This window comes from Ailuropoda melanoleuca, chromosome 7 (genome assembly GCF_002007445.2).
Source record: "Ailuropoda melanoleuca isolate Jingjing chromosome 7, ASM200744v2, whole genome shotgun sequence".
Classification (NCBI taxonomy): Eukaryota; Metazoa; Chordata; class Mammalia; order Carnivora; family Ursidae; genus Ailuropoda; species Ailuropoda melanoleuca.
In genome coordinates this window covers 78997796-79021928 of record NC_048224.1, presented here as the reverse complement: position 1 = coordinate 79021928, position 24133 = coordinate 78997796, and the positions used below count along the sequence as shown (strand labels likewise).

The following is a 24133-nucleotide window of genomic DNA, read 5'->3' as shown; positions in this document are numbered from 1 at the left end:
TAACTGATAGTGATACAGCACTCTGGAAAATTTACCAGTATGAATATCCTTTATACATTTTATAATAGTAAGTGTTTTTTTTTAATTTTTTAACCAAAATTACCATGGTAAAAAGGACAGTTAATATTTGGGGGCACTCTACTACATCTCAGGTAGTCAACTAAGAACTGTACATGTATCTTCTCACTTAATCTTCGGAACCCTATGATACAGATAATATTATTACCGCAATTCCACAGATGAGGAAGTAGACACAGAGAGATCAATAGCTATTAAGTGGCAGAGCCAAGATCCAAACTAGAGTCTGGCTCTAGAACCCATGCTCTAAACGGGCGTTTCTCTAATTAGGAACACCCATGTGCTTACCTGTTCAGGCTTATGTTGCTGTACGGTGTTATAGATAGAACTCAAGCCTGCTCTAGTTAAAACATAAGAGGCCTGCTCATTTATAAGTGTGTCCAAATGTGCTTCAATCTAAAATAAAACACAACAGAAAGAAAATATTTTAAAAGAGGAATAAGACTGGTGAGAGTAGTGGACCACCCTGGAGTCAGCTCTTCATCAGGGACTTGCTCCTTGCAGTGGCATAAGGCCAGACCATGAGGCACAGGGGCTGCTTCTGTGACAAAAGCTTTTCCCTCCCTAAAGAGGAAGTCCCTACAAAGGGGAGAGAAAGTCTCACTTTAAAAATGATAACTGAAGAGGACGCCAGGCTAGCCACTAGTGAAAAAAATCTGAGTTGCTTGTCAGCTCTTTTAAAAGATGGCACTAGCAAAACACAAAGAAACAAACACTAAAAAATAGCAATTGTAAAATAAAATATTTAGGAAGACTGCTGGGAAGATGACGGCCTGATGTTCCTGACCTCCACATTCCCTCACCCTCCCAACTTACGGGACCGACTCAACCCATCAAATGCGCCGTCTGGAGAAGCAGGTTTGTTACAATTAGGGGAGAGTCGAGGACTCGGCAGAAGGCTGGTCAAAGATTTCAGGTTTAGGAACTGCCCACGAAGATGTGAGCTAGCAGATGTGAGCTGTATGTGCTCACCCGCTTTGTAGTGTCTTTGAGGAAGCCGTCTCGTGTTAACGGGGCAAAATCCACACAAGCGGACTACCCTGATGGGTTGAAGTATCTCCCAGTGGGAAAAAGTCTGCTGCTCCCTTACTTTTACCAGTATAGGCCTGAGAGTTCGAAGGTCTTCCATCTTTTCCTGACCAGGGAATTCCCTCAGTTTTACCAGTTCACTTGCCCATCGCACAGTATACTACTAACTGTGCTGTTAATGTCTGAATGCTTGCTGTTGTCCAAGTAACTCCAATAGCTGAGTTCTTCCCCTTTAAAAAATTTACAACTAACTGAAAAGAGGTATGTTCTAAGAGAAAACTCATCTGAATTATTAGAACAAGTATCTTTTCCAAAGGCAACTCTATTAAAAGACACAGAGTACTTTAATTTTTTTTTAAGTGAATGTCCAAGAAAGTACAATTAGAGCCCTTAGTCACTAGACTTACTGGAAATCAGAGAAAAACAAGATGTGCAAATATAAACATTTAATGAAAGAGTTACTGCTAAGAACCAAATGAGTATCTGAAGAAGAACAGAAGAAAAGTAATACAGTAACATCAAAGAAAGATTAAATTAAAGAGATATAAAAAGAAATTAGAAGACAGATTCTGGAGATAAAACCAACTAAGGGCAGCAACTTCAGAATATAAAAAGTAGCAGATGGAAAAGTGATAATTAATTAGATAGTAAAAAACTTTATTGAGCAAAAGAAAGGGTTGAATCTTCAGACTGAAATGGCTCTGCAAAATCCAAATGGAAATAACAGAAAAAGAGACATAGCAAAAAATATCCTAAGGACATATCTGAACTCAAAGGAAAATCCTTACAAGCTTCCAGATGGACAGAGTAAATTACCACAAAGAAAAGAGAATCAGACTAGCCCGAACTCCTTACTTGAAACGCTGGAATAAGGCAAGTAAGAGTGGAAGAAAATTAATAGGCTATTGATAGAAAAGCTCTGAAAAATCAAGAATCTTTTACTCAACAAGGTGAACTCTCTTTGGAGAGCCTAAAAACCCACAGCTTCTAGTATATGCAACACTGTACAGTCCTCCCTCACTGACTCTGGGCTGGCCCATGTAACTAGCACTGGCCAACAGCCGATTAGCAAGCATGGATAAGTGCAGGCTTCGCACGCACTGAGACACTGGGGCCTTTCCCCTTGGAACACAAACACGACCACAGAATATTTAGGAAACACAGATAACTGGGGATAAGACAGAATGATGAGCACCTGATATATCTGAACTGCTTAAGAAAAGATTTAGACAAATGGCAGAGTTTGGGTGCTGAATTAGTGAAAAATACAGTAAAAACCAATGAATTTTTCTAAAAAAGAATTTTACTAATTCCACAAAAAAGAGTTATGTAAGAAAGGAAAATTAATCATACTTCATTATATTTCTTTTAAAAGAAGGCATCAGAAATTGGGAAATATCACAAGTTTAGATGTATCAAAACTGATTCCTTAGAAACCCCTAAAACTTTACAAATGAATTTTTACCACAGCCACTGCCAAATTACTTATATACTTGTAATAACACAGAACATTCAGAGTTTTTTCTTAAAAACATTATATTTACCGAAATTCACTATTGCAAAATCAGAAGCCAAGAATCTGGTAAATTTTACAAATGGCTTTGTATTAGCCACTTTACAAACTCTTAACTGACACCATTTGGCTTATAGGACTAGAGTCATTGGTATAACAAACTGTAATGTTTTGCCTAACACCGGTTTACACATAGATAAAAATATATCTGTCCTCTGTAACACCTTCTGCACTAGCTAGAAAGCTTGAAAAATATAGCATATTATTCACAGTTCAGAAACCGAAATCTGCATAGATTAACTGTTCCAATCAATAAGAAAAGCTTCACTCCACCATCATAAACTATTGTTTGATTAAAAATCGTACTTATTACATATTCTAGCCTCCCCCAAACAAAACCAAAATACCGAGTGTGTGTGTGTGTGTGTGTGCGCGCGCGTGTGGACTTCCATCAGACTATACCAAAGGATTTATAGAAAGTAGGTCACTGAAATTGGATTAAAGCCAGTAACTGAGATCATATACAGAAAAAAAGGATCTATCACAGTGAGTTGTCATCTTATGGTAAAATTTACCTGAAACTGTAGCATTTCTAGACGTCTGTCAGTGAACTCGAACAGAGCGAGTGTTGTCTTCATCATATATAGTGAATTGACCATGAAAGTGGCCATGTCAGCTGTGCCTAAATTGCTGGCAGATACAGTACACATTTGGAGGAGAGGATCCAAGACACATGATAAAACCTATAAATGAAAAATAAAACAAATTTATTTTTTATTCCCCAATCAATGATACATGCCTGGGTTAACAGTATTTCAGAATGAACATCAAACTAATTGGAAGGGGGCCAACTTACAGAAGTACATTTTAAAAAGATTAAATGGTACAGTAATCATAATGTTTTTTTACAATGAGCATCACTGAACAAAATACTTTTCAAACTAAAGAGAGCTGGTTTAATATTTGAAGGAAAAATCAATGAGAAGGATTGTTAACATGTATGGGTTATAAAACGCCAGAATTTCAACAGAATGTATAATAGAGGAGCAATAAGTAATTATTAAAAATGATTTACAACATACTTGCACAAAGTCAGCTTGACGGGCATCTAGTGGTACAACTGAAGAATCATGAGATGCCAAAACCTCACGCAATAACATGAGTGTCTGATTTAATGCAGAACTTGGTCCAAGATCAGGTGGTGGGAGTTCAACCTAAAATAAAGGGTGCTTCATCCACTGCTTACATTTTTCCGCTACATTTTAACATACAAATAAATGCAATTTACAGTAAAATAATACATATGAAAGATGTAAAGCTTTGACATATTACAAAATCTATAATTTATCAATAGCTTATACTAATAAGCACAGAAAGAGACACAGAAGTTTTTTGTTATATTATTACAGAATATCTTCTTCTCACAGCAGTGTAGAATTTGTACTTCTAAAATTCAAAAAGTTATAAGAAAACTTAGTGGTCTTTGAATTGTAGAATTATATTTTTATACAAACCTGAAATGTCCTGTTTTGGTTTTTAGCCCAAGTCATAAGAAAAAGGCAACCCAGAAACCAGCGCTCCCCCAACTGTAACAAAACTGACAATCATCATCCACCCCCGGGCCCAAATCTCAGAGATTTTGGTTCAATAAGCATAGGTTGGGGGCCTAGGAATCTATCTTTCAATAAGCACCATAGGCAATTTTCAGGGGATTGGTCTATGGGCTACACACTTCACAAAAATACAGTACACACTGTATTCTACACAGTATAATACTGCCACTAAGATCTTAAGCACTCAAGTTAAAGATTAGTTTTACATTTTAGATTATCATTTTCTAGTTGTATGGTCCTAGGTAAATCTTAAACAACTCAGAGCTTCAGAGAGATTCTGTAAGGACTAAGTGGGATTGTTGCAGCTAAACTACTGGTAGAGTACCAGGCACTTAGTAACTGGAAGGTATGCCAAGTTCATTACCCCTACTTGCCAGCATCATGATATTCAAGAAGACATTCCTGTGAATTTTTTAAAAAACATTTTTCTGAGTACTTATAATATTAATATAGACATTTTATTTATAAAATCTCATACTTAGAAGTCCATGTATGAGACTATTGCCTTGTATCAGATGGAAAGGTAAAAGAATTTTTAAATATCTGGATTTATATTAAGAATATTTTATATAGAAAAGTTAATACATAAATGACATCAGCAAGAATGGCAAAGTATGGACCTCTGAAAATCATCCCTCCTTCACAAAAGCAACAAAGCCAAAAAAATTATAAGACATGCAAAGAAACAAAAAAATATGGTCCATACACAGAAAAAAAAATTGTCCATAGGAACTTTCCCTGTGGAAGCCCAAACACTGGAGTTACTACTCAAAAACTTTAAATCAGGGGCGCCTGGGTGGCACAGCTGTTAAGCGTCTGCCTTCGGCTCAGGGCGTGATCCCAGCGTTATGGGATCGAGCCCCACATCAGGCTCTCTGTTATGAGCCTGCTTCTTCCTCTCCCACTCCCCCTGCTTCTGTTCCCTCTCTCGCTGGCTGTCTCTATCTCTGTTGAATGAATAAATAAATAAATAAATCTTTAAAAAAAAAAAACTTTAAATCAGCTATTTTAAATATGTTCAAAAAACTAAAGGAAACTATGTTAATGAACCGAAGTATGAGAACAATGTCTCATCAAATAGAGAACATCAATAAAGAGACAGAAATTATAAGAAAATAACCAATAGAAATTTTGTAGTTGAAAATTACTAAAATGAAAAATTCACTACAGGGATTCAATGGCACACTTGAGTAGGCAGAATAAATGACCAGTGAACTTGAAGACAGGTCAATTAAAGTTATCCAGTCTGTGGAGTCGGAAGAAACAAATGAAAGAAAATTCACAGAGCCTCAGATGCCTATGGAACACCATCAACATAAGTACAATGGGGACCTCAGAAGAAGAGAGGAGTGCAGAAAGAATATTTGAAGAAATAATGACAAACACTTTGCAAATGGATTAAAACAAAACATTAATCTAAACATTCAAGAAGCTCACAAACTCCACACAGAATAAACTTAAATAGATCCACACTAAAGACACATCACAAACTGTCAAATGACAGAATTTGAAAGTAGAGGAGAGAGAACGGATTATGACAAAGGATTCTCATAAGATTAACAGCTGATTTCTCATCAGAAAAGATGGAGGCCAGAAGCCACTGGATGGCATATTCAAGGGCTGAAAGACTGTCAAAAAAGGATTCTATATTCAGTAAAACTATTCTTCAAGAATGAAGGAGAAATTGACATTCCCAATAAACAAAAACTAAAAACTGTTCACTAGTAAACCTGTTCCACAAGAAATATGGGAAATCCTTCAGGCTAAATAAAGTACAGGGACACTAGACAGTAACTTAAATTCATATGAAGAAATAAATAACACCAGTAAAGGTTCTGACATAGGTAAATACAAGACATTATTAATGTACTTTCCATTTGTAATTTTCCCCCTGATTTAAAAGACAACTGCATGAAGCAATAATTATAATTTCATGTTAATGAGCACACAATGTAGAAAGATGTAATTTGTAACAATAATAGTGTAAGGGAAGAGGAAACCTGGGCTACGTAGTAATAAAGCTTTCGTGTTCCATTGAAAGTAGATTAGTATTAACCTGAACTGTTATAAATTAAGATGTTAATTGTAATACCCAGGGCACCACTAAGAAACTAACTAACTACACACACAAACTCTCACACACATATTTAAATAAATAGTAAGGGAATTAAAGTAGCGTACTAGAAAATATTAACACAAAAGAAGGCAGTAACAGAGGGACAGAGGAACAGTTAAGACATACCAGAATAGCAAAATGGCACTACTTTATCAGCAATTAAATTAAACGTAAATGATTAAACATGCCATCCAAAAAGCAGACTAGCAGATGGATTTTTTAAAAAGAATGTTCCAACTATCTATATGCTGTCTTCAAGAAACACTTCAGATTTAAAGATACAAAAAGACTGAAATGATAAACCTTGCATACAAAAAAGAGAGCTATAGCAGCTATACTAATTTCAGACAAAATAAACTCTGAAGACAAAAACTGCTACTAGAAACAAAGAAGGATATTTTATGTTTATTATTAAGAAGACATGACAATTACAAACATGTGTGCATTTAACAACAGAGCCCCAAAATACATGAAGCCAAGATTGAAGCCAAAATTGAAGAAAAAGTATCTCTCATGGCAAATATTTATTTCAAGTTTCACATCTCTTTCAGTTTTGCTTCCTTTTTTGTATTAAATTCAAAGTGAGTTAAGAAAGACTCCAGAATATGAAGTCATATCTTCTATTCATTCACCCAATTAAAAAAGATATCTAAAATATTGTTAAAACTGATGGCAATGAGGGGTGCCTGGGTGGCTCAGTTGGTTAAGCATCTGCCTTCGGCTCAACTCATGAGCCCAGGGTGCTGGGATAGAGCCCTGCATCAGGCCCCCTGCTCAGCAGGGAGCCTGTTTCTCCCTCTACCACTCCCCCTGCTTGTGCTCTCTCTGTCAAATAAATAAAATCTTAAAAAAACAAACAAACAAACTGATGGCAATGATGGTTACTTAATATTATTTCTAAATGAAGGAATTTCTAAAAACTTTCATCTTTGTAATTTTCTGCATTGTCTGAATCCTTATGAGTTTATGCATATCAATTTTATAAAAATAGAGCAATTTATCACCCAAACTTAATGAAACATGTCAACCTGTTAATAGCAATTAATTCAGGATAACAAGGGATGGATGACCATTATTTTGTTCTTTGTGTTTTCAGTGTTTTAAAATCAACTAAAATATTTAATAAAATAAGTGTACTTATGATTTTAGAAATTTAAGTAGAATATACAGGTATTACATATACATGCATGCATATACATAAGTAATATAAAATGCACAGAAACTAGACATATAAAAAATGACTCAGGGGAATCTTTAGATAAGTATAAATCAATAAGATTTGCCAGCACTCTAACGGCTTAAATACGAAATAGGCAGCTATATAAACCAAAGGAAATGTGTGTGTCTCACTTTCCCAAAACCTTTCATAAAAAAAATAATAATCAAGAATTTAATAAATCCTCCAGGAAAGCTTCAGTATAGCTATATACACTGTATGATTAAGACCCTAATGTTTAATGTGCCATTGTCTTTTCTAAGTTATAAACTACAGTATAGTACCATTTGAAAACAACAACAACAAAAAAACCTAAAGAATATCTTTCAAATACATAGTTTTTCAATTGCCAATCAAAAGAGAAGGCCAATGACAGAAATCTCATGCACCAGTAAGAGCTGATGAGAAACCTCTTTTTACCCTCTTGAATTAAGGTCTTTAAAAGCTGTGTAAATTTAAAGCAAAAGTCATGCCTCTGTTAGCAGAGCCAATGATAAATGAAACAAGTACTACTTGAACTCACTTCATTCAACAAACTGACATTCTATGAAGCACTTTTACACACATCTATCAGATTAGCAATAGCTCAGAATCACACTTCAAAGGCAAAGTGAAAATTATGGCAGTTGTCAGATAAACACGATTTACAATTTTATAATAATGTAGTAAAAATAATGGGCAGAAAATTGAAAGAAGAAAAATATCTAAATATCCTATCACTTCAATTTAATTTCATCAAAGTGACATGTATTTCTAATGGTTAAACTTCATACAAGATAGTGTGGTACGGGTGCAAGGACAGACAAATAAACCAATGGGAGTAGAATAAACATTTATAAAACAAATCCACACATATATGGTCTTGTAATTTCTGACAAAGTTTCCACTGCAATTCAGTGGGAAAGGATTGCCTTTATTGATAAATGGTGCTTGATCTACTAGATATTCAAATGGGAAAGATTTTAACCTTGACCCTTACCTCACAGCATACTCAAAAATTAATTTGAGATGGACCAAAGACCTAAATGTAGAAGCTAAAGCAACCAAGCTTCTTAGAAAATACCTGTAAGGATAACTTAATGACCCAGGGGCAGGAAAAGATTAAATCAGTAAAAGTTGGGATATAGGACAAAATTAAAATGAAGAACTTCTGTTCATCAAAATACACCATTAAGAGAGTAAAAAGGTTAAAATTGGGAGAAAATATTTGTAATGCTTATTTGTGTCCAGAACACGTTTTTTTAAAACCCCCACAAATCAGTAAGAAAAATACAGATAATCCAGTAGAAAACTGGGTAACAGACTTCAAAAGACACTTCACAGAAGGGTAATCCAGCAACCAATACACATATGAAAAACTATTCAACATCATTAGTCTTCAGAAAAGTACAAATCACAAAGGAAACACCACCACACAATTTCCACAATGGCTAAAATTTAAAAGATGAGCAATATCGAGTACTGGAGAGGATGTGGAACAACTGAAATTCTCACACATTTCTGGTGGAGTAAATGGATACAAACACTTTAAAAAATGAGTGGCAGTACCTACTAAAGCTACCAATCCTATCACCCACATGTTCCATTCCTGTATATACACACGAGAGAAATGAAAACTTACATCCATCAAAAGACATGGACAAGAATATTCATAGGATCCTTACTGACAATACCTAAGAACTGGAAACAATCCAAGTGTCTATCAATACACTGTGGTGTATTGATATAATTGAATTACTACACAATAATACAAAGAGGAACTACTATAAACAACATGGATGAATCTTACAGATATGTTAAATGAAAGGGGTCAGACCAAAAAAGTTCAACTGTATGAATCTATTTATGTTAATTTAAATAGCACACAAAAACAGGAAATAGAAGTCAGATAGTGGTTTACCTTGGGGGTTACTGAAAAAAGGCATAAAAAAGCCTTCTGGGGTGCTGGAAATGTTTTATGTCTTGATCTGGGTGGAGATTAATGAGCATATACAAATAAAAAATTCAACTAACTGTACACTTAGTATTTATGTACCATCAGTTACATCTCCACTTAAAAAGAAAGTTTATTTGATGTATTTGTTTACATTATGTAAGCACTGAGAATCAACAATGCTTTATAAAAATATCCAAAATTCATAAGCAAAGTTACCATTAATAATTATTAAAGTACAATAGTGCTTTATGAAACACATTCATAACTTTATGTACATTTTCTAACTGATAAAGTTGAACTATAAAAAATTCACATTTAAAAACATTTAGTGTACTGAAAATTTCACATTCCATATGTTAGAACCTTTCTTTTTAAAAAATGTATAGAGCTATCAACTAAACAGTTATTCTTCCTGTGACTGTTTACCATGACACTTTTCATCCCTTTTATAGAGGTGCTCTTTTTTAGAAGAAAATGAAAAGGTTGCACCATAAAGATTCCCAAAGCTGTTTTTAAGACATCATTCCACTGTCAACTTTAGTTCTATTCTTTCAAATACCTTCTATTTAAGGTCTTCTAATTTTCTGTTCTGTAGTTTAGAAGGCCACTTACCCATCTTCTTTCAAAAATAAAAACAAAACCAGAAAACCAAAAAAACAACCAAACAAAAAACCCTCCTATTTTTAAACTCATTTCTTCATCTTATATACAGACTCCTTTTGCTCTATCTATGGGCATTTATGTTCTAGCAACTGACAATAAATAGAACTGAAGTGTTTTTTTTTTAAACCAATTTAATGAGGTATGATTGACATAACAAACAGCTATACTTATTTAATGTATATAATTTGATGAACTTAAAGGACCACTTAGTTTAGTTTTTTTTTTTTTTTCTTAGAGGTCTGGGTAAATTAACTCTATTAATTTGATTTGGGTTTCATTTTTTATAAAGATTTATTTTATTTATTCGAGAGAGAGAGAGCACCTGTGCACACACCGTGAGTGTGGAGAGGCGCAGAGGGAGAGGGGAGCCAGGAGCCAGAGTTAGGCTAGATCCAGGACCCTGAGATCATGATCTGAGCCGAAACCAACAGGTGGAATCTTAACTGACTGAGCCGCCCAGGTGCCTCTGATTTGGGTTTTATTTATGATATATCATATACTTTTAAATTAGAATTGTCATATCGCTATAGTGAAATATAGCAAAATAGTGAACATAGCAAATGTCTGTCTAGCTTAAACTGATATGACACTGCGTTATTTTGCAGCACAGATACATATACACAGTTCCCAACTAATGATGGTTCAACTTAGAATTTTTTGACTTTACAATGGGGTAAAAGCAATACACATTTAGTAGAAGTTGTTCTTCAAATTTTGAATGTTGATTTTTTTCCCAGGCTAGCAAGACGCAGTGCAATACTCCCCTATGATGCTGGGCGGGAGCAGCGAGCTGCAGCTCCCAGTAAGCCACGCAATCACAAGGGTAAAAAACTGACAACCATTCGGCACCCATACAACCATTTCATTCTTCACTTTCAGTGCAATATTCAATAAATTGCATGAGATATTTAACAATTTAATTATGAAATAGGTTTTGTGTTAGATGATTTTGCCCAACTGCAGACTAATGAAGATGTTCTGAACATGTTTAAGACAAGTTAGGCTAAGCTATGATGTTCTGTAGGTTAGGTATATTAAATGCATTTTCAACTTATAATATTTTAGGGACATAAACCTATCAGAAGTCGAGGAAGATTGTATTATCTTTAGACATTGCTAGGTTTGTGGTTATGAAAGTTTCAAGAGAGCCTGATAAGGAAGGGAATATACATACTTGAATACTTAAGTGCTTCAAATTGCTCTGTTAGGGAAAAGGTACAACTGTCAATAAAATGATGTCCTTGAATTTTCTTTTTTTCATGGTGAATAAAGAATTAGTTCCCAGATATGTCTTTTCAAAAGCACAGAAGGAATCCTATAAAGAGTTCATTTCTGGCTATGCCTTCATTTTAAAGGGTATTCTTCCCAACAATTTTACTATCCACTTAGAATTTTATCAACAAAAATTTCCGGCTGGGTGCTTTGCTGATGAAGACCATTCTGAGTAAGTGTTGTTTTCTTTATAAGGCTAGACTCTTTTTAGAAGAATTGAATGATTTATGAGATGCAGAATAAGAGAAAGATATAATCAATATAAAATATGGAACATTAAAATTTAATGAAAGAAAGAGAATTCTTTTTTTTTCTTATATGAGAATGCAGTTTATTAATTCATAGTGAGAAATATATCTGGATAGTTTTGTCAAGTAGCCAGCCTATTTTTGTGATGGTAGGAATGCTTAAGTTATATAGAAAAAAATTGTTAGGTGTAATAAAGAAAGAGAATTCTTAAAAGAAACCTGAAATGGCTGCAGATATAAGCAACATGCAAGCTGTAAACAGTACCCTATTCCTTTTTTTTTTTTTTAAAGATTTTATTTATTTATTCGAAAGAGATAGAGACAGCCAGCGAGAGAGGGAACACAAGCAGGGGGAGTGGGAGAGAGGAGCCTGATGTGGGGCTCAATCCCAGAACACTGGGATCACACCCTGAGCTGAAGGCAGACGCTTAACAACTGCGCCACCCAGGTGCCCCAACAGTATCCTATTCCAATCTCAACTTAATGTTAAAATATCCCTAAATATAGCCCAATTCATATCTGAGAAAAACATTTCAGGGCACAATTATTGATAATGACAAAAAACCCAATAAGAGTCAAAACCCATGCACTGCTATAAACTCACATAACTTGTACTTAAAATACTCAAATTATAATTACTTTCTTTTCCTGTTTATCCCCTATCCTGTTCTGAAAGATGCCATCCCTTATTATCCATTTTATTTTTCTATTTTATTATCCATTTTATTTTCCTATTTTCTTGCAACTTTCATTTTAACTTTACAAGAGAAATAAAACACAGAAGAACTTAGTAGTTTTCTGAGTAAAAATAAAATAAATGGGTAACCATTTGGGAAAAATAAATAAAATCCGTCCTCTCCAGCATGGACAAAAATAAAGTTCAGGTAGATTAAAAATTTGATGTAAAAATGTAACCACAGAAACACCTAAGAACATGAATCTAAATAATTTTATTAAATAATCTAACATTTTCCCATTGACAGAAGCTAACTTTATCATATATTAAATTCTAAGTGTATCTTCTGATTGTCCAGGCTTTTAAGCATCACATACTCCCAAGGGAGAAGCCATATAGAAAAAAACTTGAGACTTTACTATGTAAAAATGAAAGTAAATTTGTTAGAAAATACTACAAGTAAATTTAAAGGCAAATGATAACTTGGAGAAAATATTTGTAATAAAAATTAGTTAATATTCTTTATGTATAAAGAATATCAAAAAATAGTAAGACAAAACCTAGTAGAAAAATGCCAAAGGACACGAACAAGCAATTTACAAACAGCCAATAAACATATTTTAAATGTTCACTCTCAGTAGAATACACTGAAATCCAAATAAAAAAACAATGATACCACCTTTTACTCATATATTGGCAAAGATATTTTAAAATGTCTATTATCCAATCTCAACAAGAGCTGGCAGTATGGTAGATCTGAGGAAACAGGTAAAAGAAAGGTAAATAGGAGTGGCTACTTAAGGACATGTAGGACTGCCATTACAGTGGGCTTCGCTGATGCTAGAAATGGTGAGTTTTAGTGAATCCAGTCTGCGTGGTTACGTGATTTCAGCAGTCAGGGTATACAAAAGAGAAATTGAAAAGCTGAATTCAGGGTGTTTTTGCAAAGGAAGCATGGTAAAATGAAAAGGGTGCAAGAGACAATAGTCTAGCAGAAAATGAAGGGAAGGAAGGAGTCATTCTTGTAACTAGCATTTATTAAGTCCCATGTGATCGGGCATACAGGAAGATTTTTTCCTTCTTTCTTTATTTACCTAGGTAACCATCTTAACCGTTTGTGTGTATGTTTGTGTGTCTAATATTAAGTGCTCACTAAATGTTGGCCATGATTTGTAAAAGGCATCATTCTGATCAGTCAGCCATTCGTTAACTGAAATATAATACACCTTTTTCCCATTTTATTGAAATATAATTAATATATATATATCATGATTATTCATTTTATTTATACAGCATTAAGATCTGACATATATTTTGTGAAATGATTATAATAAATTTAGTTACCATCTACCATCTCATTTAGATTCAATAAAAAGTGATGGAAAAAAATTCTTGTAATGAGAACTCATAGGATTTACTTTTAACAACTTTCCCATTTATCATACAGCAGTGGTAACTACAGTCATCATGTTGTTCATTACACCCCTAGCACTTATTTATCTTATAACTACAAGTTGTAACTTTTGACCATCTTTCTCCAATTCCCCCTCTCTCCAATCCTTGCCTCTATAACCACAAGTCAAACCGCTTTTTCTGAGGTTGGTTTTTGTTTTGTTTTTTTGGATTCCACATTTAAGATCATACAGCACTTGTCTTTCCCTGTTTGACATACTTCACTTAGCATAATGCCCTCAAGGTCCATCCATCCATGCTGTCACAAATGGCAGGATTTCCTTATTTTTTTATGGCTGAATAATATTACATTGTGTGTGTGTGTGTGTGTATGTGTGTGTGTGTGTGTGTGTGTGTGTGTGTATACTTCTTTATCTGTTCATCTGTTGATGAACACTTAAGTTGTTTCCATGTCTTGGCTATTGTAAATAATGCTACTATGAAGGGGGTGATTTTTTGAGTTAGTGTTTTCATTTCCTTTGGATATATTCCCAGAAGTGGAATTGCTGGAACATATGGTAGTTCTATTTTTAATTTTTTTGTGGATCCTCCATACTGTTTTCCATAGCAGCTGTACCAATTTACGATCCCACCAACAAGTACAGAAGTATTCCCATTTCTCAACACCCTCAGCAGCGTTTATTTCTTGTCCTTTTGATGGTGGCCATTCTGACAGGTCTGAGGTGACACCTCATTGTGGTTTTGAGTTGCGTTTCCCCCCATGATTAGTGATGCTGAGCATCTCTTCATGTACCTACTGACTTTTCATATATCTTCTTTGGAAAAATACAAATTCATGTTCTTTGACTATTTGCTAATTAAATTACTTGCTTTTTTCTATTGAGTTGTATGAGTTTTTTTTTAATACATTTTGAATAATAACCCCTTATTATATATATGGTTTGCAAATATTTTTTCCCATTCGGTAGGTTGTCTGCACTTCGTGACGGTTTCTTTTGTTGAAGTTTCTAGTTTGATGTAATCCCATTTGTTTAGTTTTGATTTTATTGCTCGTGCTTTAGGTGTCATATCAAAAAGTCATTGCTGAGAGCCACGTCAAGGAACTTTTTTCCTATATCTTCTTCTAAGAGTTTCATGGTTTCAGGTTTTACATTTAAGTCTTTAAATTCCACTTTGAGTTAAATTTTTGTGAGTGGTGTTAAGACTGAGGTGAAGTTTCATTCTTTTAAACGTTAATATCCAATTTTCCCAGCACCATTTAAGATACTCTCTTTTCTCAATTGAGTATTATTGGCTCCCTCGTCAAAAATTAATTGAATGTATATACTTGGGTTTATTTCTGGGATCTTGATTCTGTTTCATTGTTTTGGTTTTATGTCAGTATCATACTGCTTTAATTATTATAAAATTATTATAGCTTCATAGTATAGCTTGAAATCAGGGTGTGAAATCAGAGGTGTGAAGCCTCCTGCTTTGTTGTTCTTTCTCAGGATTACTTTGGCTTTTGGGGGTCTTCTGTGGCTCCATACAAATTTCAGGATTTTTTTTTTTAACTTCAGTAAAAAATGCCTTTGGAATCTTGTTAGGGATTATGTTGAGTCCATAGATGGCTTTCAGTAGTAGTATTTACATTTTAACAATATTAATTCTTTCAGTCCATGAGCACAGAGTACCTTTATATTTATTTGTCTTCTTCAATTTCTTTCACCAATGTCTTACAGTTTTCAGAGTAGAGATCTTTTCCCTTCTTGGTTAAATTTATTCCTAAGAATTTCATTGTTTTCAATGCTATTGTAATGGGATTGTTTATTGCTTTTTCAGGTAATTCATTGTGTACAGAAACACGATTGATTTTTTTAAGGATTTTATTTATTTATAAGAGAGAGAGAGAGAGAACAAGTCGAGCAGGGGGAGGTGCAGAGGGGAAGAATCCCAAGCAGACTTTGTGCTGAGCACAGAGCCCAACCTGGGGCTCAATCTCATGACCCTGAGACCGTGACCTGAGCCAAAACCAAAAGTTAGATGCTTAACTGACTGAGCCACCTAGGCACCCCAGAAACTACTGATTTTTGTTGATTTTGTATCCTGAAACTTTACTGAATTTGTTGATTATATCTGTTTTTAGTTTAGTCTTTTCTATACATAAAATCATGTCATCTGCAAATAGAGACAAATTTTACTTTTTCCTTTCCAATTCTTTTTTTTTTTTTTAAGTTATGTCTACACCCAACATGGTGCTTGAACTTACAACCCCAATATAAAGAGTCACATGCTCCACTAACGGAGCCAGCCAGGCACCCCTTCCTTTCCAATTCTGAAGGCTTTTATTTACTTTTCCTGCTTCCTCGCTCTAAGACTTCCAGTACTATATTGAATAGATGTGGTGAGGGTGGACAGCCCTGTCTTCTTCCTGCTTTTAGAAGAAAAGCTTTCAATCTTTATCTGTTGAGTATGATGTTAGCTATGGGCTTATAATTTATGTACTTAATTGTTGACATACATTACTTACATACTTAATCACAAATATGCTGAGTTTTGTCAAATGCTCTTTCTGCATCTATTGAGATGATCATGTTTCTTTTCTTTCATTCTAATTGTGATGTATTAGATAGATCTGGGTATGCTGAACCATCCTTGCATCCCGGGGATAAATGCTACTTGATCACAGTGAATGATCCTTTTAACGTGCTGCCGAATTCAATTTGCTAGTATTTTATTGAGAATTTTTTCATCTGTAAATTGGCCTGTAGTTTTCATTTCTATTAGTGTTATTTTCTGGCTTTGGTATCAGAGTACAGCTGGTATCACAAAGGGAGTTTGGGAGCATTCCTCCTCTTCAATTTTTTAGAAGAGTTTGAGGAGTGGTGTGAATTCTTTAAATGTTTGGTAAAATATACCAGTGAAGCCATCCAGTTTTGGGTTTTTCTTTGTTGAAAGGTTTTTGATTACCAACTCAATCCCCTTACTAGTAACTGGTCTATTCAGATTTTCTATTTCTTTCCAATTCAATTTTGGTACACTGCATTCCTTCTGGGTTGTTCAGTTTGTTCGTATATACTTGTACATAGTAGCCTCTTATGACCCTTTGTATTTCTGTGGTATCAGTTACAATGCCTCCTTTTTTATTTATAATTTTGTTGATTTGGGTCTTCTTTTTCATTTGGTTAGTCTAGCTAATGGTTTGTCAATTTCATCTTTACAAAGAACTAACTCTTATTTTGGTTAGTCTTTTCTATTGTTTTCCTATTCTGTTTTTCATTTACTTCTGCTCTGATCTAATTTCCTTTCTCTTGCTAACTTGGGCTCAGTTTGTTCTTTTCTAGTTCCTTACGGTATAGAGTTAGGTTGTTTATTTGGGATCTTTCTTGTTTCTTAATGTAGGTGATTATTGCTATGAACTTCCCTCTTAAAACTGGTTTTGATGCATCCCACAAGTTCTGGCATATTGTTTTTCCATTTTCATTTGTCTCAAACTTTTTAATTTCCCCTTTAATTTCTTCTTTGATCCTTTGGTTGATCAGGAGTGTGTTGCTTAATTTCCATGTTGAATTTTCCAGTTTTTCTTCTGTTATTGATTTCAGTTTCAAAGCATTGTGGTCAGGGAAGATAGTTGGTATGATTTCAGTCTTTTTGAATTTGTTAAGATTTGTTCTGTAGCCTATTTCTATCCTAGAAAATGATCCTTGTGTGCTTAAGAATTTGTATACTGTTCTCAGACAGAATGTTCTGCATATATTTGTTAAGTCCATTCGGTCTATAATGTGTTCAAATGGACTGCTTACTTACTGATTCTCCACATGATGCATCCATTGTTGAGAGTGGAGTATTAAAGTCTCCAATCTTACTGCATTGCTATTTATTTTTTCTTTTAGCTATGTCAGTTTTTGCTTTAATTTTGCTGCTCCAATGTTGGGCACACATATATTTGTAATTGTTTTATCTTCTTGATGGGCTGACTTCTTTATTATTATATAGTAACTTTTGTCTCTTTACAATTTTTAGTTTAAAATCTACTTTGTCTGAAATAAGTATAGCTACCCCAGCTTTTTTGTTTTGTTTTGGTTACCATTTACTTGGAAAATAATCCTCCATCCCTTCACTTTCAGTCTATGTGTGTCTTTAAGGCTAAAGTGACTCTCTTGTGAGCCTCATATCATTGGTTCTTTTTCCTGTTTTATTCGTTCAGCCATTCTATGTCTTCTGACCAGAAAATTTCATCTGTTTACATTTAAAGTAATTATTGTGACAGTTATTTTCTTTTGATATTTAGAATATGTCACCACATTCTTTCCCAGCCTGAAAGTTTTCTGTTGAGAATTCTGCCCATTATCTTATAGAGTTCCCTTGTATGTTACATCTCTTTTCCTCTTGCTACTTATAAAATTCAGTCTTTGACTTTTCAATTATGTGTCTTGGTGTAGTCCTATCTGGGGGTCTGCCTATTTGGGTTCCTTAGGGTCTCATGGATCTGGATGTCCATTTCTATTCCCCTCATTTGGGAAGTTTTCAGCCATTACTGCTATAAATATACTTTCTGTCCCTTTCTCCTTTCTTTCCGGAACTCCCATAATATGAATATTGTTTCTTTTCATTATGTTCCATAAGTCCTGTAGGTTTTCCTTCCCCTTCCCTTTTTTTCTTTCTTTCCCTCTCCTCCCTTCCTTCCTTCTGAATGAATAATGTCAACTGTTCTATCTTCCAGGTCATTAATCCTTCCTTTTTCGAATTCTTCCATTTAGTCATTGTGTTTTTCAACTCTAGGATTTGTTAAGATTTCTATCTCTTTAAACTTCTCATTTTGTTCATGCATTTTGTTACTCTTTTCCTAAATTCATTTCGTTGTCTGTGCGCTCTTATTCACTATACTTCTTCAAATGGGTTATGCTCAATTCTTTGTCTGATAGCAGAGCTACACTACTTTAGGTGCCGTTACTGCAGCTTTATTAATTTCCTTTGGTGATGTTATATTTACCTGATTTTTTGTGATCCTTGATTACTTGCATTGGTATATGTGCATTTGAGTAAGCAGGCTTCTTTTCACAACTGTGCAGAGTTGCTTTGGCAGAGACAGATCTTCACCAGTCAGCTTGGTTTAGGTTTCTGGGCATGTCTGCTAATAAAGACTATCCTTGAGCAGGTGGGACTTCCTATTAGAGTTAACTTTTAGACAAGGCAATTAAGCTCTGAGGATAGGGGTGTGAGGGTGTGCCACTGGCTGAGAACAGGTGGACATGATTGCTCGTTTGGTTCTCTGCCCAAGTGAGACTGAAGGTTAAGCTCCAGTGTTGCCCAGGTTCCCTCATCAGGCTTATTAGACAACCATGGTTAGGTACTATACCCAGCAGTAGCTAAGACTATGAATTTTAGCTACCTTGACCTGGCATGGCAGCAAGACAAAACCCAGGGCCTATACTGCTTTGTTTGGGTATCAAAATCAGGCAAGAGTGTATACTGAATTCCCTGGTTAGCTGAGGCCATGAGACTTGCTGTACAGATAGGGGAAGCCATGGGCTGTGACCTCTTCAATTGCCACTGTAAGCATGGCTAGTGGATGGGCTACGCAGCTTCCCAAATGCTTAGGTTCCCTGGTGGAGCAGGCTGAAGGTTACATTCAGCAATGAATAGGGCTACAAACTAATTTCCCTGCCCAGGAGCAGAAGGAAAAGCAGCTCTAAAGCTAGTAAGGCTCTTTGTGGTCTTAACTCAAGCCAAGTTCCCTGAACAAACAGGGCCACTGGCTTTGTTCTGCAGACTATCAGCTTTCCAGCCTGTCTTTGGGCTCAAGCTTTGCTGGGTTACACAGCTTTTAGTTATTGTTTTTGTCAGATGGTGCTAGGAGCCAGGCTTCACAGCAGGTGGGGCTGTGTGACTCAGCTCTCTGCCTAGGGAGAAGGTAGGGAGGGGTTCCTCCAAGCAACTCCCAATTTTCCCAAACAGGCTACCTAGTTGAGAGCTACCATCAACCTCAGATGAAGCTTTGGATTAATTCCCCTACATGGATATAGTGGGTGAATGGTCTATGCCTGGAACTGGCTTTGCTCCAGAGGCATGCAGCTCTGCTTATCCATTTCTAGGCTTGAGTGTTGCTAGGTTATGCACTGTCAAGTGTTTCTGACAGCTCTTCTAGTCAGATAGGACCAAGAGTCATGCTCTGGAGCAGAAAAGACTATGACTCAGCTGCCTTTCATAGGTGTGGCAAACCAAGATCTAATGCCATCAAAACTCTTCATTTCAGGATCCAAATCAAGCAGACCTGAACCTCGATGAGGTCACTGGTCAGAGTGCACCTCTGTCTTGGTTCTACAGATGGGTAAAACCACTGGTTAGGACTACTACTTGGGCTCTACAAGTATGAACTTGGTCCGCCAAGATCTGAGTGCTTGTTTCAAGCCCCACCCCACCCCATTGCTCCATCAGTCAGATTCCCAGTGGTTGACACCTAAAGAATCCCCTGTAATCCCCATGGGGTAAGAATAGCATAGGAGCTCCCATAAAGCAACTTATAACACTGGGGAGGCTAGATATTCACCCAGACTCTTTTTTCCCACTGGAGGAACCACAGGCTTGGTGGGGGGGCTGTCTGTATAGTGCTACTCTGAGCTAGGTTGGGGGGATATATAGTCAGCATGCACCTACTCCTCTTATTCTTATATGTCTTGATCTCTATCCAGAGTTCTAGGATTCTCTCAGTGGTGCCTTGCCCATGAATAGTTCTTGTGAAAGGGAGCAAAGCCAAGAATGATCTATATCACCATCTTAGTGATCTCACTCTTCTATCTTAACCATTCTTAAGTGTACAGGTCAGTGGTACTAAACATACTCTTAACATTGTGCAACCCTTATCCATATCCATAACTCTTTTCATCTTTAAACTGAAACTCTATACCCATTAAACAATAACTCCCTATCCCTCCGCCTTTCCAATCCCTGGCAACTACCATTTTACTTTCTGCCTCTGTAATTTTGCCCACTGTAGAATCTCACATAGGTGTAATCACACAGCATTTATCTTTTTGTGACTCGCTTATTTCATTTAGCATAGTAACCTCAAGTTTCATCCATTCTGGAATAATGTCAGAATTCCCTTCCTTTTCAAGGCTGAATAGTATTCTGCTATATATATTGCTTATCCATTCATCCATTGATAGACATTGGCTGATTCAACATTTTAGCTATTGGGAATAATGCTGCAATGAACATTAACTACACAAATATCTTTTTGAGACCCTGCTTTCAATCCTTTTGGATAGAGTCCCAGAAGTGAAACTGCTGTATCATAATGGTAGCTCTATTTTAAATTTTTTTAGGAAACTGCCATACTGGTTTCCAGAGCACTGCACTATTTAACATTTCTACCAACAGTTCACAAGGGTCCCAATTTCTGCAATCTTGCCAACACTGCTACTTTCTGGGTTTTTTTGTTTTTGTTTTTGTTTTTGTTTTTTTTTGATAGTAGCCTCCTAATGGGTGTGAACACATTAGACCTATCCTAATGGGTTTTATTGTAGTTTTGATTTCTACTTCCCAAATGATTAGTGATGCTTGAACATCTTTCCTTGAAACATTATCGGCCATTTATATATGCTTTTTGGAGAAATGTCTATTTAGTCCTTTGCTCATTTTTAGTCAGGCTGTTTTCTCGATGAGTTTTGAAAGTCCTCATATATTCTATGTATGTATTCCAAATACAATATTGTGAGGCTTTTGTCCTATGTCTTAAGAGTTTTATAGTTTTAGGTCTACCTTTAAGTCTTTGATCCATTTTGAATTAATTTTTGTATACGGTGTTAAATAAAGGTCCAACTTCATTCTTCTGCATGTGATTATCCAGTTTTCACAACACCATATGTGATAAAAAAGACTGCCCTTTCCCCACATAATGGTCTTGTTATCCTTGTAAAAATCTTCTGAGCATAAAAACAAGGGTTTATTCCTGGGCTCTCTATTTCATTATTCTATGTATCTGCCTTTATGCCAGTACCACATTGTTTTGATTACTGTTGCTTTGTAATAAGTTCTGAAATCAGAAAATGTGAATCCTCTAGCTTTCTTCTTTTTCAAGATTGTTTTATTTATTCAGGGTCCCTTGAGATTCCACATGAATTATAGAATGGGTTTTTCTATTTTTGAAAAAATGTCATGGAGATTTTGATAAAGATTATACTGAATCTGCAATTATTTTGTATCAACATTTTAACAATAGTAAGTCATTCAATCCATGAACACGGGATGTCTTTCCATTTATTTATGTCCTCTTTAATTTCTTTCAGCAATGCTTTACAGTTTTTGTTGTACAAGTCTATCATCTCCTTGGTTAATTCCTAAGTATTTTATTCTTTTCAATGCTATTATAAATAGAATTTTTTTTCCCGGTAATTTCCTTTTCATTGTTAGTATACAAAAGTGCAACTGATTTTTTGGTGTTGATTTTGTACTCTGCTACTTGGCTGAATTTACTCACTAGTTCTATTTTTTGCTGTAGTCTTCAGGGCTTTTTACATATAAGATCACATCATCTACAACAAAGATAATTTTACTTCCTTCTTTCCAATTTGGACAACTTTTACTTCTCTTTCTTAACTAATTGCTCTGGCTAGAACCTCCAACACTTAACAGAAGTGGGGAAAGTGGACATCCTTGACTTGTTCCTGACCTTTAAGGAAAAGCTTTCAGTCTTTCACTGATGAGCATGATGCCTGCTGGAAGCTTTTTAATAGATGGTGTTTATTATGTTGAGATAATGTCCTTCAATTTCTAGTTGAGTGTTTTTATCATGAAAAGGTACTGAATTTTCTCAAATGCTTTTTCTGCATCAGTTGAGATGACCTGTTTTTCTCCCCTTTGTTGTTAAGTGATAATTACATTGTTTGACTTCCATATGCATTCCAGGAATAAATCCTAGTTGATCATGGTGCACGATCTTTTAAAATATGCTTCTTAATTTGGTTTGCTAGTATTTTGTTGACGATTTTTGCATCAATATTCATAAGGGACATTGGTCTGTAGTTTCCTTTCCTTGTGGTGTCTTTTTTTCTGGCTTTGGTATTAGGGTAAGTCTGGCCTCACAGAATGAGTTAAGAAGTGTTCCCTCCTCTTCAATTTTTAAAAACCTTGAGAAGGATTGGTATTAGTTCTTATTTAAATGTTTGGTAGAACTCACCAGTGAAGCCATCAGATCTAGGGCTTTTGTTTGGGGGGCAAGTTTTGATTACTGATTCAATCTCTCGCCTCGTTACAGGTCTATTCAACTTAACTCTTCATGATTCTTGGTAGCTTTTGTATTTCTAGGAATTTGTTAATTTTATCTGATTATTCAATTTGTTGGCATATTGTTCTTCAATAATACTCTCTTAAAATCCTTTTTATTTCCATAGAATTGATAGTAATGTCCCATTTTAATTTCTGATTTTAGTAATTTGAATCTTTTCTCTTAGTCCATCTAATTAAGAGTTTGTTAATTTTCTTGACATTTTCAAGGAATCATATTGTGGTTTGACTCATTCTCTATCATTTTTCTAGTCTCCATTTATCACTGCTCTAATCTTTACTATTACCTTTCTGTTAGATTGGGTTTAGTGTATTCTTTTCTTATTCCTTAAGTTGTAAAGTTAGTTGTGGATCTGATATTTTTCTTGTTTTTTAATGTAACTGTTTATAGCTATAAAGATTCCCCTTGATACCACTTACGCTGTGTCCCATAAGTTTGTCACATTGTGTTTTCATTTTCATTTCTAAGTAGTTTTTAATTCCCTTGTGATTTCTTTTTTTTTTTTTAAGGTTTTATTTATTTATTTGACAGAGAGAGAGACAGCCAGCAAGAGAGGGAACACAAGCAGGGGGAGTGGGAGAGGAAGAAGCAGGCTCACAGCTGAGGAGCCTGATGTGGGGCTTGATCCCATAACGCCGCACCCTGAGCCAAAGGCAGACGCTTAACGACTGTGCCACCCAGGCGCCCCTCCCTTGTGATTTCTTATTCAATCTATTGGTTGTTCTACAGATTTGTGATAAAATTCTGAGTTTTCTTTTTTTTCTTTTTTTTAAAGATTTTATTTGACAGAGAGAGCGCGCACAAGCAGGGGGAGCGGCAGGCAGAGGGAGAGGGAGAAGCAGGCTCCCCATGGAGCAGGGAGCCTGACATGGGGCTTGATCCCAGGACCCTGGGACCATAACCTGAGCAGAAGGCATACACTTAACCAACTGAGCCACCCAGGTGCCAAAATTCTGAGTTTTCCCTTTGTTACTAATTTGTAACTTTATTTTGTTGTGGTCAGAGAAGATAATTTGTATATCTATCTTTTAAAATCTACTGAGATTAATTTGTGGTCTTATGTATGGTCTACCCTGGAAAATGAGCCATGTG

At 35.4% G+C, this 24133-nt stretch overlaps 1 protein-coding gene across 2 annotated transcripts in view; it reads right to left on the bottom strand.

The window, feature by feature from the left end:
- COG6 (component of oligomeric golgi complex 6) overlaps nt 1–24133 on the bottom strand; it is an 85357-nt gene that overhangs the window by 16663 nt on the left and 44561 nt on the right. For both annotated transcript variants that reach the window (XM_034665089.1, XM_034665090.1), the window contains exons 14-16: nt 3703–3834; nt 3196–3363; nt 367–474 (exon numbers count right to left, since the gene is read on the bottom strand). In XM_034665089.1, coding sequence (XP_034520980.1) covers nt 367–474; nt 3196–3363; nt 3703–3834 — 408 coding nt within the window. The remainder of the gene's footprint in view (nt 1–366; nt 475–3195; nt 3364–3702; nt 3835–24133) is intronic.